This window comes from Narcine bancroftii, chromosome 1, assembly GCF_036971445.1.
Source record: "Narcine bancroftii isolate sNarBan1 chromosome 1, sNarBan1.hap1, whole genome shotgun sequence".
In the NCBI taxonomy this organism is placed as follows: domain Eukaryota; kingdom Metazoa; phylum Chordata; class Chondrichthyes; order Torpediniformes; family Narcinidae; genus Narcine; species Narcine bancroftii.
Genome location: NC_091469.1, coordinates 121,235,092 through 121,253,066, shown reverse-complemented (window position 1 = coordinate 121,253,066; position 17,975 = coordinate 121,235,092). Strand labels below are relative to the sequence as shown.

General features: G+C 40.5%; 1 protein-coding gene across 8 annotated transcripts in view; it reads right to left on the bottom strand.

The window, feature by feature from the left end:
* LOC138763459 (ankyrin repeat and death domain-containing protein 1A-like) overlaps positions 1-17,397 on the bottom strand; it is an 83,623-nt gene extending 66,226 nt beyond the window's left edge. For 6 of the 8 annotated variants that reach the window (XR_011357586.1, XR_011357583.1, XR_011357579.1 and 3 more), the window contains exons 1-4: positions 17,139-17,397; positions 10,146-10,249; positions 5,021-5,119; positions 1,031-1,129 (exon numbers count right to left, since the gene is read on the bottom strand). Coding sequence is in view for 4 of the 8 variants with exons in the window: in XM_069937646.1 (XP_069793747.1) it covers positions 1,031-1,129; positions 5,021-5,119; positions 10,146-10,249; positions 17,139-17,244 (408 nt within the window). In the remaining 4 variants the exon portion in view is untranslated. Of the gene's footprint in view, positions 1-1,030; positions 1,130-1,318; positions 1,688-5,020; positions 5,120-10,145; positions 10,250-17,138 lie in introns of those variants that run through there. The other 2 variants (XM_069937670.1, XM_069937690.1) reach the window with 2 other exon arrangements.
* Positions 17,398-17,975: the final 578 nt, after the last annotated feature.

Genomic DNA, 17,975 nt, shown 5'->3' with positions numbered 1-17,975 from the left:
GTTGGAAAGACAACCTGGTTTGCAAACTGTGTTCCACAGCTCAATCAGTGTGAATCCTTTACTTAACGTGTTAGACAAAACTAAAGCAAGAGAATTGGAAAATTAATTTTAAACATGCACGTAAATCATAATGACATGAGCCCACATTGCAAAATTACACCAATACGTCCAACTGTTCAGATAAATTTTAAATTTAGACATTAACACGCCCTTCTGACCCACGAGCCTGTGCCCCCCCCCCCCAATTTACACCCAATTAACCTACAACCTAATGTATGTTTTGATAGTTTTGATAAAATCGATATCGACTGTGCAGAAGCCAGTAGGGGTGTTGCCGCTCAAATATTTTTAAAAAATAGTCATACGTCTCTTCCAGTTGCTAGAATTAACATTAATTCACATCAATGGAGGAGGGTATGATGCCATTCTCACTGAACTGTTCCTGCACTTCAGAATAGGAAGCAAAGAATTCCAGTTGGACAAGTCATGAACTGCGCCTTACCCCTTCCTAAAAGGCCTTTCCTCCATTTGCTATTGAGGGTGTAAATATACATTATTATAAAGAATATTCTTATTGGTACGCACTCACATATCATCTAACACTCCTCTCCAAGGTAAGGTGGTAAGAGGCTGATTAACATGTGCTTCCCATTTACAGAATGGATAAGGAAAATGAGATCACATTATATATTTTCCACTCCACAGACCGACTCATGGACTGTATTTTAATTTGATTTAATTTTAATTTGGAGATGCAGTTTGGTAACAGGTGTTTCCAGCCCATGAGCCCACTCTGCACAATTACACTAATGTGCGCAATTAACCTATTAATCCCATCAGTCTTTGGAATGTGGGAGGGAACCAGAGCAGCTGGAAGAATCCCACTCAGGTCACAGGGAAAATGTACAAACTTTTTACAGGTTGCGGCTGGTTCGAAACTGGCCCTGTAATAGCTTCATGCTAAAGCACTACACTAAACCGTGTTTGACTTTCTCATGGAAGAGGAAAGCACTTGTCTTACCCGACTCACCTCATTTGTTGATTTTCGATCAACTCCTTTCTCTATTAACATTTTCAAAATATTCAAGTGTCCAAACCAGGCAGCAAGTAGAAGGGCATCCATACCATGCTTCAAAGGAAGTAAGACCATTTACATCATCAACAAAAACTCCATTCCACAAATCTCCATTGCCTTTCAGAACCCAGTTAAGGTAGACAAAATTTAATTACTGCTATTAATAAGCAAATCTACAGAAGCTACTTGTTCCATCATGTTCATGCTGGTTCTTAGTAAAGTTTGCCAATTGTTCTTATTTACCTGCTTTTTCACAGTAGCTGCACAGATGTTGCTTTTCTTTTTCAAATATTTATTCAATTTCCTATTGACTGTTTTTATGTTCTGCTCTTCAAGCACTCATTGCATAATGTATTCCAGGTCAGAGTGGAAAGGTGTTTCTCCTTATTTCCCACGACTTATTTGGGTTTTTGCAGGAATTACTCCATCCGTGACGCCCTTTTCCTCCCTACTGACCTTCTGTGACCCCTGGTACTTCCATAAAAACAAACTGACTTCTTTATTTAATTCCTTAAAAAATATTCCCAGTACAGCTCTTGTAATAAATTGAAACAAATATTGAATATGAGGATATATATTCATTTTAATACAGTTTACCCATTCAATCAATGTTCACGGTAACTCCTTCCATCTATTTAAATCAGATTTGATCTTGTTCAATAACGGTGTATAATTTAAACTATATACATTTTGATACTCTTTATCCACTATTACACCCAAATACTTAATTTTATTTGTCCATTTAAACTTATTAAGTTGTTTACAATCTGAATAATCTCCATCTGATATTGGTAATATTTCACTTTTATCCCAATTTACTTTATAGCCTGACAATACTCCATATTGTTTCAACAAATTTTGTAACAGTTCTAAAGAATTCTTAGGTTGAGACAAATATTTCAACACATCATCTGCAAACAGATTAATTTTATATTCATGTGACCCCTGGTACTTTCCCCTGCAATCGCAGGAAGGAGTGGGGAGGGGTAGATATTTTTGGCGGTGGGGGCTCGTTGCAGCTGGGAGAAATGATAAAGGATGATGTGCTGAATATGGAAGCAGGTGGGGTGAGTTGTGAAGGCAAGAACCCTATCCATATTCTGTTTGGAAAGGGGGCATAAGAGTGGAGAGACAAGGGGAGTGCAGGAGTGGACTCTATTGACCACAGTGGAAGGGAACCTGTGCTGCTTGAAAAAGGAGGACATTTCAGATGTTCTGGAATAGAAGGTTTCATCTTGAGACTGGGCGAGGCAAAGGCAGAAAGTAGCACAGTATCCTCACAGGAAGCCGGGTAGGAGCAGGTATAATTGAGGTAGCTGTGAGTCATCAGTTCTCTCCAGCTTCACCTTTGTACAACTTGTCTTCTTCCACTGACCTCTTTTTTCATTTGCTTCTCTCTCTCTATCTACCACTTGCCAATCAACTGTCTCCCAACTCCACCCCTCGCCCTTCCAATCAGTCTGTCTTTCTTCACACCCCACCCCATATTCCTTTACTGGCCCCTGTCTAATCTCACATGATTTTAAATACAGATCTTCTCACAAAAAAGAACTCCGGGCTAAGCACCGTTCTCCAGTTCTGATTTATCATGGCTTCCTTGCTCTTGTATCGCTCAAAGCCCAAAGTCTAGATGATTTTTCCAACTGTTTTCTCAACCTCTCTAATCATCTTCAACAAATTATGATGTGCTCCTAAAAACCTCTTCTTTTACTGCTTTTTGAATTTAGTCTCTAGTTTATATTGCTCCATCTCATTCTTCCTACCAAAATGTAACTCTTCACATTTTTCAATGTCATCTGCCAGCCCTCTGCCACTTCCACAAAACTTCTGTTGTTTCAAACTCTAGTTCTATCCTTTTCAATTTCAAACTACCTTCACAGCGTCATCTGCAGCTTTAGAAATTATGCCATGTACTCCAAAGGCTCAATCATTAATAGATGTAAAGAAAAATAGGGTTTTTGAAACCAACCCTGAGGAACTCCACTACCAGTTCACAGCATCCTCTCGTGAACAAGAGAGACTGCAAACTGGAGGAATACTCAAATTTCTGGAGGAACTTAATAGGTCAGGCAGCATCCACAGAAGGCAAAAGCAAGTTGATGTTCAGTCTGAAACTGTTTATAAGGAATAGCAAGAAATGGGCAGACACCTGAATGAAAGGGTGGGAAGAGGGGGAGGAACATAGATTGACAGGTGTAAAAGACTGCAGACAGTTGAAGTAAAACACATTGTTGGAGAAACTCAGCAGGTCAAACAGTAAGATACATAACCAATGTTTTGGGCTTGAGCCCTTCATCAATGTATGGACAAAATATGGACAGGCGCCCAAACAAAATGGTGGCAGGGAGGGGGAGCACAGCCCCACAGGCAGGTGGGAGGTGAATACAGTTGGGAGGGGGAAGGAATGGAAATAGAAGTAAGAAGCTGGGAGGTAATAGGAGGAAGGAGCAGAGCACCTGCAAAACTCTCTGGGTCATTTATTGCATCCAGTGCTTCTCATGTGGCTTTCTCTACTCTGAGTAGGCCGGATACAGATTGAGGGATTGTTTCGTTGAGCACCTTCACTCCAGCCACATCTACAGCTAGGATCTCCCAGCAGCCAGCCACTTTAATTGCATTTCACATTCCATACTAACATGTCTGTCCATGGACTCCTGTATACCAGGTTGAGGCCAGTAGCAAATTGGAGGAACAGCAACATTTTTCCATCTTGGCAGCCTCCAAGCTGATGGCATCAACATTGATCACTCTAATTTCTGATAAACTCCCCCTTAGTTTTCTCAACAAACCCCACTGCCCTTTGCTTTCTCTTATCTCTTGCCCAATTCCTCCTTCTCCTTTCCCCTTCTCCGGCCTCTCTACTTGTCTTGTCACCCACACCTTTCTCCAGCTCCCCACCCCTTTCCCTTCCTTTCACCTATCAGACTACATCTTCCTCAGATCTCTCCCTCTTCCAATCACCTTCTAGCTTCATACTTTTCCCTCATTCTTCCCTCCTCCCCCAGCCCCAAATTCCTTGATCACCCGCAAAACCATGCTCTCTTTCCCCACCCCCCCCCACCTTTTTATTGAGACATTGCCTGATGTTTGATGATGAAGGATTTTGGCCCAAAGAATCACCTTCCATGAATGTTGACAAGCCCACTGAGTTCTTCCAGCATTTTATGTGTTTCTCTCTACCGCACTCTCTTCTCTGTTACTTAGCCAATATTTTCTCCAGGTGACTAAAAGTTCTTTTAAACATTCGGCCTTGGTGACAGATTTAGTATAAGGTGTCATGAAATTTTTCTGCAAATTCATCTATAGAAAGTTATTTCTTCCCTCAAAGCTCTCTGTCAATATATCACAAACTATCAAGGTACAATTTACCTTTAAGAAATCCATGCTGGTTCCTCTACTCAATTGACCCTTGTATAAAGGAGTGATTATCCAGCACCTGATTTTCTTCAAGATGAATTGCGCTGGTGTTATTTACATGTGAACACAAAGGTTTGTGGACTATTCTGTATTGAAGATTTTTTTTTAAATTGGGAATCATTTGAGATCCAAAGGGATTTATTCTCCTGGTGCACGAGGAAGTTGGGCATACGAGGAATCAAAACATATTAACTTCACTATTTACTTTTGATAGACTAAAATATGCAAATGGAACTTGAGCTGGAATCTGCATACAATGAACTTTGCATAAGTTATGTCTTGGCAGGGAGTGCCAATATTGCACCTCTGCCATTATAAAATTCTCCCAATTTGATTTCCCCAGAACTCAATGAACAAAATAAGGAACAACAATATTGGATGGACGATCTGATGTTTCACCATATAACCCATGTTAAAATTACTCCCTGAATTGTTTTTTCTGCTATTTCATCATTTTTGAAAATCACAAACTGCATAATGGAAATATACAAATAATGCTTAACATTTGGCAACAGGAAGGGCACATACCTTATCTTTAATATCGACCCTGGCATTGTGACCCAGAAGAAAGGTAACAGCATTTTCACTTTTGTTGGCAACAGCAAAATGCAGGGCAGTGCGATCTAACTGCTCGAAGTAGACACAGCATTAAAGATGACAAATTGAACATGCTGTATTATTATAACATCCTTACTGCAACATTCCAAATTCAGGAGAAATGTCCTACTTTTGAATGTGACCCTGTTAAATTAGTGGTTTATGTAAAGGCAGGAGTCAAGGAATGAGAACACCAGAGAGAACCAGAAACAAAGGCAGAGGTAATGACAAAAAAGAAAGAACAGGGAGAATTGCTGGTGGCATGGTGTTTACGAAAGTAGTCGAGTAAAGTTACAGAACTAGCAATTCAGAGGACTGGTTCAACAAACCAGACATGGTTGTTCAAATCACAACATGGCAACTGTGGAAGTAAAGTTCAGATTTATAATCTGGATATTTTAAAAATTCTAATCATTGCTATTAAAGACCATAAAGCGACTAGATCATTATGAAACCCTATTATGTTCACTTGTGTTCTTTAAGGAAGGAAATATTTCATCTTTCCCTGGTCTGGCATATACTATATATGCTGGTGGATAAGACGACCCCTGAATCTCTACCTGAAATGTAGGTTTTGAGCTATACTCACTGTACGGTATAAGACTAGCCCACGTCTGGCTGATCAGTGGAGTGATGCTGCCAGGTACATTTAATATACTAATTCACAATATTTTTTAAAAGTCAAATGATCCTGTCAAGGTTTAAATTTTATGAGCATATTTTAAAATAAATCATCGTCAACTCCTTTCATAGTCCATTTAAGATCTGTACAGAACCGACTGGGTGAATGGACCCCACAGGGGAGTGCTGAGGCTTCGCTGTTAAGGTTTGAATTTTACCCTTGGAATAAAAGACAACCCCTTGTTTTGGGGATGGCATTTCTAACGTTCAGACCTGTCTTATACGCCGGCATATATAGTATGCGACTGACTTCAGACCTTTTATAAAGGTTAACTTTTAAAGCCCTCTATTTAAGGGCAATTAAAAGGATAGATCACTTGACAGGCCTGATCCTGAAAATAATGCATGAATTTTAAAAAAAATTCAAAGCTGTCTTTTGTTATTGAATAAATGTAGAAACTTTCCGTAGGCCAGACACTATTGTTGGCACGATGAATGTTTGGCATGTTCATATGACATTTGGTAATCTGGCGACCTTATCAAAGATATTGTACATGTAAACATGTGCAAAGCTAATGCTACAATGGAAACCTCCAGCAATTTGCCCAATGGTGCAGCTTTTGTGCACGCATCTTACACAAGGATTTCAGTGACTGCAGTAGGGACATCTAACCCAAACACAAATCAAACTGAACAGCATAACCTGATGTCAGATGGCACCTATGAAAGAGAAGGTGACCATTGACTCGAACCACAGTCAGTGTTCAGTTTACAGACCTGACATTAAGAAAGTCACCAAAAGTACAGGAATGGGTTCTACATTTATTTCAACCATGTTGGCCAAGAGATCCTAGTGAAGGAGGCAGATTCAACACAGAAGTACCAAGGTCCAAAATGAAGTAGTTGGAAGAGGTGCACCTAACTGGGTGCACCTCTTGCAGGGTAGGGACAGAGGCTGATAGGTGACAGATGGAAACACAAGAAAATGTAGGCAGATAGAATGGGAAAGAAAAAGTGAAGAAATCCAGGTGGATAGGATTGTGGGTGATGGACAGATGAAGCTGCGTCAGGTTCTTATCCTTCAATAGCCTGATCTATGACAGCAACCAGATTCTCCTCCAAGTGACTTACTCTGTGTGCACTATTTCACTGACTGCTTGTTTGCTGATGTAACTTCTGATTTTGAGCAACCTTCCACTGAAGGGGGTATTGTGGAGCAGTGTGAGTGAGTGTGATAGAGTAGGCATATGATAAGTCTGCCATGATGGAATGGCTTGTTGGTGCGAGCATGTGAATACTGAAGTAACATTAAGTATCTATGTGCAATTGTACATTGTAAAGCAATTATAGTTTCACACGTGATGTAATTACATTGTGGCAATGAGTCCAGATCCTTGGCTCAAAGCAGGGGTCATTGATATCCATGGATACCTCTTCCAACTACTTCATTTTGGACCTTGGTACTTCTGTGTTGAATCTGCCTCCTTCACTAGGATCTCTTGGCCAACATGGTTGAAATAAATGTAGAACCCATTCCTGTACTTTTGGTGACTTTCTTAATGTCAGGTCTGTAAACTGAACACTGACTGTGGTTCGAGTCAATGGTCACCTTCTCTTTCATAGGTGCCATCTGACATCAGGTTATGCTGTTCAGTTTGATTTGTGTTTGGGTTAGATGTCCCTACTGCAGTCACTGAAATCCTTATGTAAGATGCGTGCACAAAAGCTGCACCAAGGGAGGAAGCAAAGAACTAATGTGGAGGAAATTTAGGGATCTCTTGTGTTGGTTTGAGGATAGTTTTGTCCCATTGGGACTAGGAAAAGGGAACCATGGTTGACGAAACAGGTGAGGCAGCTAGTCATGAGGTAGAAGGAAGCATATATTAGATATAGGAAGTAGGAAACAGGAAGGGCTCATGAGAAGTACATGGTAGCCAGGAAAGAGTTTAAGAAAGGAGTTAGGAGAGCTTGAAGTGGGCATGAGAAGGCCTTGCCATGTAGGATTAAGGAGAAATCCAAGGTGTTCTGTGTGTATGTGAAGAACAGAGGATGACAAGAATGAAGGTGGGGCAGCTTGTGTCTGGAGGCGGAAGAGGTTGGGGAGGTCCTAAATGAATACTTTGCTTCAGTATTCACAAAACAAAATCATGATTTGGGTGAGGTTGGAATAGAACAGGCTTGTGTGCTGGACAATGATAAGATTAAGGAAGTAGAAGTATTGGATCTTCTTAAAAATATTAAGATTGATAAGTCCCTGGGGCCAGACATGATATACCTCATGCTATGAGAAGTGGGGAAGAGATAACTGGGGCAGTAGCTATGATCTTTGAGTCCTCTTTGGCCGCAGGGTTGGTGCTGGATGATTGGAGAATGGCAAACGTAGTTCCTTGTTTAAAAAAAGGTAATAGGGAGAATCCTGGGAATTAGAGACTGGTGAGTCTTATGTCAGAGGTGTGTAAGCTATTGTAGAGGATTCTTAAAGATAGGATCTATGAGCACTTTGAGAAGTAGTCAGCATGGATTTGTGAAGGGAAGGTCATGCTTCATGAGCCAAATTGAGTTTTTTTGAGAAGGTAATAAAATAAATTGATGCAGGTAGGTCAGTAGATGTGGTCTCCATGGATTTTAACAAGGTATTTGACAAGGTCCTCCATGAGAGACTCGTTCAGAAATTCAAGAGTCATGGGATCAGTGGAACCTTGACTGTGTGGATAAAAAATTGGCTTGCAGGTAGAAAATAACGAGTAGTACTGGAAGGAATGTATTCTGCCAGGAGGCCAGTGACAAATGGAGTGCTGCAAGGATCTGTTCTGGGACACCTGCTCTTTCTGATTTTCATAAATGACCTGGATGAAGAGGAGAAAACATAGATCGGTAAGTTTGAGGGTGACATGAAGGTTGAAGGAGTTGTGGATGGAGCTGAAGGTTGTTGAAGGTTACAAAAGGATGTAGAGTTGGGAGGAAAAGTGACAGATGGAGCTCAATAAATGTGAGCTGATGCATTTTGGAAGGACAAACCAGAAGGCTGAGTGCAGGGTTAATGTTCGGTTACTTAAGAGTGTGGATGAACAGAGAGACCTTCCAGCCTTTGTCTCACTACTTCCTCTCACTTCTATGTAGTGATTACCTTCCCTCTACAAACTCCGACCCACACCTTTGATCATCCTTTAATTTAAACAAATGTTGCTTGATGCCAGATTCTTCCAGCACTGCTTTTTAATTCCAGACTCCAGAGGCTGCATTTTTTTATGTCTGTATTTTCATTAGATTTTAAAAAGTATTGTGTCTTGCAATTTATGGTAATGATTAATCTTACATAATGTTGAATAAAAATTATGAACTCACAGGGAATGTTTAATTAACAATACAGTATGTAAAATTGCAGATTTATTCTGGTTTCAATCTGTGTAGTACTGATGACATTAATTAGGGGCCTGGCTATGGAAATGATGAGAAATTGTAAAATCACCTTCAGCTTGGCTTGAAGCATTTCCTTGGTCTACTTATAGTCATAGAGTCATGCAGCACAGAAAAGGCCCTTCTGCCCAAGTTGCATTATGAGCTAGTCCCATTTGTCTCCATTTGGTCCTTAAGTCCTTCCTATCTGATCTGCAGTATTGACATAGCTCAAATTGCTAAAAAACAATACTGGCAGTAGAGCCACCGCTCTCAACTGATCAGGGGTCCGAGAGCGGGCATATACCCCTGTGGATACAGTGCTACCAGATCCACCTCTTCTTACTCAGGGATCTGGAGGGTGTGTATAACCCTAGCTTATAGTGTGTGAATGTCTGCATCACCTTTGTAAATTAATAAGTGGATGCTGTTTAACATTCTCCCCCTGTCGAAATGTCAGAATTGTACACTCTGGCAGCTTGTTCCAGATACAGACCACTCTCTGAGTAAAAGAGTTACTCCTCAAGCCCCTATTAAATCTCTCTGCTCTCACCTTAAATCTATGCCCCTAGTTCTGGAATAATTTATCCTGGGGGAAGAAATGTTCACTTTATCTATGCCCTTCATGATTTTATAAACTTCTATGAGGTCACCCTCAGCCTCCTAAACATTAGGGAATAAAGACCCATTTTATCTAATATCTCCCGAGAGCTCAGCCCTCCAATCTCAGCAACATCCTGATGAATCTCCTCTGTATCCTTTCCAATTTATTGATGTCCTTCCGAGAGCTGGTCCACTAGAACTACACACAGTGCTCTAAGTGCAGTTGCCCAATGCCTCGTACAGATGAATCCTGAGATCCCAACTTTTGTACTCAGTACCCTGCCCAATGAAGGCAAGCCTTCTTCACCACCGTGTCCACCTGAGTAGAAACAATTATTACTCCTGTAAAGAATCCAGAAGTCATGTTAAAATTAAGGAACAGGCAAGCTCACTGCAGAAAAATACATTCTGCATCAGATCAGCATTATTTACTTACCTCAGTTTTAATGTTAATCTGGACATTTTGATTCAAGCATGTGGTCAAATTACCTACGTTGTTATTTTTAGCAGCTGTGAGGAATGTTTTCTCTATTGGCAACACTGCATTGGAAAGAGAAATATTATCAGTACTCAGTATCTGTAAATATCAATTATTAATAATAACAGATTACTTCTTTATGAATTATAGCAACATCTGAAAGAAAAAAAATTGCTTGAATACAACCTTCTAGATCCCTAAGTACAATCCAGTTAATGACACTTGTAATAATAGGAAAGGCAATCATGTGTTCAAGAAAGTTTTCTAAATCAATATATAGAGGTACCAACTCGGGAGAACGAAACACTGGATCTCCTTTTAGGGAAAGAGACAGGACAGGTGACCAAAGTGTGTGTAGGGGAACATTTTAGGTCCAGTGATCATAATGTCATTAGTTTCAAGTTAATTATGGAGAAGGATAGATCTGGGCCTTGGGTTGAGATTCTAAATTAGAGAAAAGCTAATTTTGTGGAAATGAGAAAGGATCTAGAATGTGGGAATTGGGATGTTGTTTTCAGGAAAGGATGTGCGAGGTGATTTCAAAGGTAAAATTTTGAGAATACAGAGTTTTGTGTTCCTGACATGATTAAAGACAAGGTTAGCAGATGTAGCAAACCTTGGTTTTCGAGGGATATTGGGGTACTGGTTTGGAAGAAGAGAGAGGTGTATAGCAGTTATTGAGTAAATGAGGTACTTGAGGTGTATAAAAACTGCAAGAAAAACTTCAAGAAAATAATCAGGAAGGCTAAAAAAAAGACATGAGGTTGCTTTGTCAGACAATGTGAAGGAAAATCGTAAGGGTTTCTACAGTATATTAAGAGCAAAAGGATAGTAAAGGGCACAATTGGTCCCCTTGAAGAACAGAGTGGTCGGCTTTATATGGAGCTAAAAGAGATGGGGAGATCTTAAATGTTGTTTTTCTTTCCCCCACCGGCAGTAATTCAGGAAACAGGCAGAGTCGGAGAAAGAAAGGAAAACAAGCAGAGATGCCTTGGAACCTATACAGATTAGAGGAGAAAGTGCTTGCTGTCTTAAAGCAAATAAGGGTGGATAAATCCCCAGGGCCTGACAAGATATTTCATCATTGAGGGAGGTTAGTGTAGAAATTGCAGGGGTTCTAGCAAAAATATTTAAAAGATCCTTAGCCACGATTGTGCTGCCAAAAGATTGGAGGGTAGCTCATGTTGTTCCGCTGTTTAAAAAAGGCATCAAAAGTAACCCTGGAAATTATAGGCCAGTGATCCTAATGTCAGTAGTATGTAATTTATTCGAAGGTGTTCTAAGAGATCGGATATACAATTATTTGGATAGCCAGAAACTGATTAGGGATAGTCAATATGGCTTTGTGGTGGTAGATTTTAGTTATTTTTTGAGGAGGTTACCAGAAAAATTGATGAAGGAAAGGCTGCGGATGGTACCTACATGGACTTTAGTAAGGACTTTGTCAAAGTCCCACAAGAGAAGTTTGTCAGGAAGAATCAGATAGGTATTCATGGTGACAATGGGTGGATTGAAGAAGCCAGACTGTAGTGGTGGATGGTTGCTTCTCAAACAGAAGGCCTGTAACTAATGGTGTGTTTTGTATGTGGAGGAAGCGTATTCTCCCTGCCTGTCTGGAATGTGTGTATTGTGGGTGGTCACATGTCCTCCCTGTCAGAAATTTATTTGGAAATCACATCACCTGTCAATCAAGGTTTGACTCCAACCATCCATTAGTGCACACTTTGCCGTTGGCTAATTAAATCACCTAGTTATTATTAGCAAGAAGCACAGATTAGCACTGTATATAACACCAATGCACAGCATATTCTTTCTCTCTGCCTTGTGGTCCAAGCCCCAGAAATCTACTGTGGACACTACTGTGGACATCGTTAAAAGTGTCGTAGGCAAAGTGTCCACTACACTAAAGCTGAGCTGTTTTACTGCAAAAGATCAATACTTGCAGGGAGCTGCACCCCCATTGGTCAGGGAACTGAGTGTGTGTAAGAGACCCTGTTTTTAGTATGTGAGTGGGTTGAGTATAGGTTTACCATTGTCAGAGTCCAATCAAAGTCCAAAGTGAATGTCTGTATCATCGTTTAAATGAAATAGCGATTGAATAACATTTAACATTCTCCCGTTTGTTTCCCATGTATTAATAAAAGTTACTTGTGTCCAGATGCCTCTCTGTGAAGCACAGAACCTGATACTCTTCCCTACATGACAGTGTGCCTCAGGAATTGGTGCTAGGACCATTGTTGTTTGTCATCTATATTAATGATCTGGATGATAATTGGTAAATTGGACCAGCAAGTTTGCAGATGATACTAAGATTGGAAGCGTTGTGAACAGTGATGAGGGTTTTCAAAGCTTGCAGACGAATCTGGATCAGCTGGAAAAATGGGCTGAAAAATGCAGACAGTTGTAAGGTATTCCATTTTGAAAGGTTAAACCAAGAAAGGACGTACATGGTGAATGGAAGGGGACTGAGGAGCGTGGAAGAAAAGAGGATCTGGGAATACAGATATATAATTCCCTGAAAGTGCTGTCACAGGTGGATAGGGTGGTAAAGAGAGCTTTTGACATATTGGCAAAGTATTGAGTGTAGGAGTTGCGATGTTAGGGTAAAGTTGCTTAAGACATTGTTTTTTTTTAAATATTTTTTTTATTTTTCACACTATGAACCATATCAACCAAAATATGTACAAACGTTTCTCATTAAATTTACACAGTAGTCTTTTCTCCCCTTTTCCTCCCTCCCCTCTACCCAACCACCTCCAAAACCCATAAATATTCAACATATACAATACAATAAAACCATAAAACAGTATTTTCACTCAAAGGAAAATAAACAAGAAAAATGCGTCATCTATTTATTACACACTGAATCTAGTCACTTTTTCAACTGAGGGTAGGTGAGATACAAACCAGAGAACATGAGTTAGGAGTGAAAAAGGAAAAGTTTAGGGGGAACATGAGGGGGAACTTCTTCACATAGAGAGTGGAGGGAGTGTGGAACGAGCTGCCAGATGAGGTGGTGAATGTGGGCTCAATTTTAACATTTAAGAAGAATTTGGAACGGTACATGGATGGGAGAGGTATGGAGGGCTATGGACAGGGTGCAGGTCAGTGGGACTAGGCAAAAAAATATGGTTCAACACAAACCAGGAAGGTCGAAGGGGCTGTTTCTGAGATGCAGTCTTCTATGGTTTGAACCAGTGTGCGGCAACGTACAGCACAGAAACAGTGAAAGAGAGGGTCTATGGTAACTATTAAATGACTGTTGATGTGTCCTGCATTCACAAAACTCCAACGAAATAAATATACCACATCCATAAAAATATTTGATTGCTTATTTCAGCATTAATTTTGTGTTTAAATAACATGGATTTTCTGACATCTTACAATGTCACTGAGTAATTGTGGCAAAAGTTTGCCTGATTGGTTCTTGATATAGATAAACTTTAATAAAAGGAAATTTGGATTGCCTTGACCTGCATCCATGGCAGTTTAGAAGAATGTAAGATGACCTCATTGAAATGTACAAAATTCTGACCGGGCAAATGCTGGGCGGGTATTTTCACATGCAGGGGCAGGGAGTCGGGAAGAAAATTTTAGGATCCAGTATATGACATCTAAAGCTGGCATGAGGAAACATTTCTGTGCTCAGGTGATGAATATCTATAATTTTATAGGATAGAAGGCGATCTAGGCCATGTTGTGCCTAGAAAATAAATGTCTACATACAAAAATTATCATGGGAGAAGATTAAGCTATTGAGTATGAGAATCAGCCATTATTGTATTAAATGGCAGAGTGGGCTCAAAGGACTAAATGGTCTGGTCCTGCTTCTCTGCCCCTCATCTGCTTGTATATTTCTATGAAGTGAAGGCAGTGGTATGCCGGCAGTGCTCTGTGGAAAGCAAAACACATCTTATAGTAAGATCTTACAATCATTTTATTTCTAGTATTGATTTCTGGATTGCATTATTTTGCTGTAAAGGTGTAGCGGTTACCGCAACGCCTTTACAGCGCCAGCAATCTGGACCTGAGTTTGTATCCCACGTTGTCTGTGAGGAGTTGGTACATTCTCCCCATGTCTCCATAGGTTTTCCCTGGGGACTCCGGTTTCCTCTGACTGTTCAAAATGTATCGTGGGTGTAGGCTAATTGGGTGTAAATTGGGCAGCAATTTACCAAAATGGCCTGTTATCATTCTGTATGTCTAAGTTTAAAAATAAAAAAAATATATCACCACATTACTTGCCTCACAATTTTTGGATATGTGCTAGAAAATTAGAAATTGCCATATTATACTGCATGCAAATACTATAGAAGACAGCTATAACCCATCCATTATAACAATGTAATAATCTTGAGAGGAATCTTACACTAGGTTATTAAAATAAAGGGTATATCAAAGAGTAGACAGTCATATTTTGGCCCAAGGCTTCCTCAACAGAGCTAATAAGCCATTTATCAGTGGCTATACTTCCAAATCCAACTTGGTGTAATTTTGAAAAGACATGAAAATGGAAAATGTGGGACTGTATGATGAATATGGATTGATTTTTAGCCACAGTGTGCAATTATAGAACAAAACTAGAGATTGGAAACTGAGAGAAGGAACAAATAGCTTTTTTTCCATTTGCCAGGCAATGAATACTGGGATAAATAGTGAAAACACACAGAAATGCTGGAGGAACTCAGCTGGTCTTTCAGTATCCATAGGAGACAAAGTTTCAGGCCTGAGCCTTTCTTCAAGGAATAAGCAGAATGAGGTACGAGCAGGAAATCTCAGAATACAGACACTGCTGGCTGGGGTAGATATCCAGACCATCAAAAGGAGTGAATTGGATAAGTAGATGTGAGAATGGATTATGTAGTGCAAAAGGAGACAGGGAAAGGAGAGACAGAGAGACAGAGTTGGGGGAAGGTGACAGGGGAAGAAGTGAAGTAATGAAAGCCAATTAAGTCAATATTAATGCCATCAGGTTGGAGGTTGGAGGGTGCCCAGTTGGAAGTTGAGATGTTGTTCATCTTATTTGCGGGTGATTTCAGTCTGGCAGTGCATGAGACCGTGGACAGACATGTCAGGAAGGGAATTGGTTTTTATTTAACGTATTGGATAAACTTGATTTGGACAGAATATTATAAATTAGATAAAGGCATTATATTATTAACCTAAAGCTAAGGTAGTGACAAATGGACAGATACCTATTCTATTTCAATTAACAAGGATGTTCTTTATCTCCAGCTTTATTTGTATTAGCTATAGATCCACTGGCAGAAGCAATTAGAAATTATTTTGAAATAAAACAATTTAGGGTTGGTCAAGAAGAACATAAATGTAGTTTATTTGCAGATGATGTACTGATTTATTTGACAGAACCTAAAAATTCTGAATGAAAATTATATGCTAAATTGGAAGAACATGGAAAAATTTCAGGATATAAACTGGGATAAAAATGAAATTATGCCGTTTACAGAGGGGGATTATAGTCAATGTCAAAAAAGATACTCAATTCAAATGGCCAAAAAATGGAAATAAATATTTAGATAATAGTTTTAAACATTTGTATAAATTCAATTATTTACCGTTACTTAAAAAGATTGAGGAGGATTGGTGACCAGAACTTAACACACAAGAGGTGGTCTCACCAACCTCTTGTACAGGTTCAACTCTTGTCACATTTTGGATCGCCCTTCCTTTCTATTCACTGAAGTCCATTACCACCCGCAATAAGCCAATGGACTGGAGAAATTCCACAGGGCACGCAGCATCCAGATTCCAGCATCTCCACTCTTGTTCATCATCATATAAGTTACAGGAAGACTGTTCCTGATGACTGGAGAGTCCAAGATTAACAATAACAGCCTCAGGATATGGGATATGCCATTTAGAATATTGATGGTAAGAAGTTACTTCATGGAGACTGGCCAGTCTGGAATCCAAGGTGGCAGTGGACTTTGTGGTGATATGTTTCCTCTATTGTATACAGTTATCATTGTTGGTTGGATATATGGAGCTGGCCCACCCATGGATGACTCATACCCTATGACTCCTTCCCCGTGGTCCTGGACCATAAAGGTCCCACCATCTTATCCTGGGATCCAGGGCAGCAAGGTTCCTCTGTGCATTACAGCTTATCATTTCCTCAACCTGTCTTTGTGGTTATTGGTAGTGCCCTCATTAAGTTCTTCATGATCATCCGATTGCACGAGTACAACCCGACAAAACAATGGTCAAGAGGATAGATATATCTGAATGCAAAAGAGATTAAGGGATGTGGAGAGAAGGTGACAACAGGGTATGTAAATGGGCAATCTACGTCTATGATGTCCAACCATGATGGTGTTAAATGGTGGAGCAGACCAAATGGCCTACTTTTCAATGTTTGTACACAAACCAACACTGGCATGGGAGGACTATTCTCGTGCCCGTGCTAAAGTATGAAGATTATATCCCCCAGCCTCAAACCATCGGATTTAGTGCTGGCGCCTGCCTGGTTTTTACTCAAACCTCCAGCCCGAAAGGTCGGTGACTTCGTCTGCAGACTTTCAGGCTTCACTTTAGTGCTGGCTGAGCCACGACCCCATCCACTTTGAACGCCACGTTAAACCTATACTGTACTCTTCCTTGCTTCGATCCTCGAGCAGCATTCAAAGCAGATGTTGCCATTGTAACATGGCCAGAATGACAACTCCCAAAGCACACGCTGCACTGAGGTTAAGAACATCGACGACCGTCAATGTTGTTACACACACGCTTGTATCACTTTATATGTGGGTTTTCGCGTGGCTGATTTCTAAATGTTTCTCAACACAATCTGCTGGAGGAACAGAGGGAGAAAGAGACGTTTCGGGCCGAACCCCTTCCCTAAATAGTTGTGAAATGCGAACCGCCCAGAATCCGAATGGTCCCGCACATCCCCCCCTCTTTCTCCGGGCCACCTGTAAGACTTCTACTCACGGATCTCCAGCTGGGGCTTCTCATCCTTCGAGGCGATCTCTTGAGCAGCATCCGTCAGTGCCTTCACACTTCCAAATGAAGATCGCAGACTGTACTTTTTAGACATGGCATTCGTGCAGATGAATTTCTTTCAAATTGAAGTCACCCTTCCCAATGGTCTTGTTTAAAGGGAATGAGTTGGAATCTCGTCCTATTCTATTGCCAAGATACAAAAACAAATCTAAGGCAATGTTTGCCACAGACTCGCAACGATATTGGCAAACCTGTTTTCCCAGGTGAGTTGTTTTGAGTTGGGAAACCCGAGCAGGCGCGGCTGCGAACGTCAGTGGGAGCTTTACCAATGAATGGCATTCCTCTCATTCTGGCTTTCCGGACAGGTATGAAGCAAGAAGATTCTGGGGCCCAGTGTAAGACAAAATGTGCCGGTCATGTAGCGACCAGAGAAAGTAAACGGTGCTTACCCCTTACTTCCTCTGGATGCTGCGTGCCCTGTGGAATTTCTCCAGTCCATTGGCTTATTGCGGGTGGTAACGGACTTCAGTGAATAGAAAGGAAGGGCGATCCAAAATGTGACAAGAGTTGAACCTGTACAAGAGGTTGGTGAGACCACCTCTTGAGTGTTAAGTTCTGGTCACCAATTAATAGGAAGCATGTCATTAATCTGGAAAAGGAGCAGAAAAAAAAAGTTATGATGATATTTTGGGGATTGGAGGACTTGAATTATAAGGAGAGACGGGTTAAGATGGGGCCTTTTTCTCTGTAGAGAGGGCAGCTAGGGAAATATCTTTAGAGGCATGTAAAATTATATGAGGCACAGGTAAGGCGTCCAAAACAAAT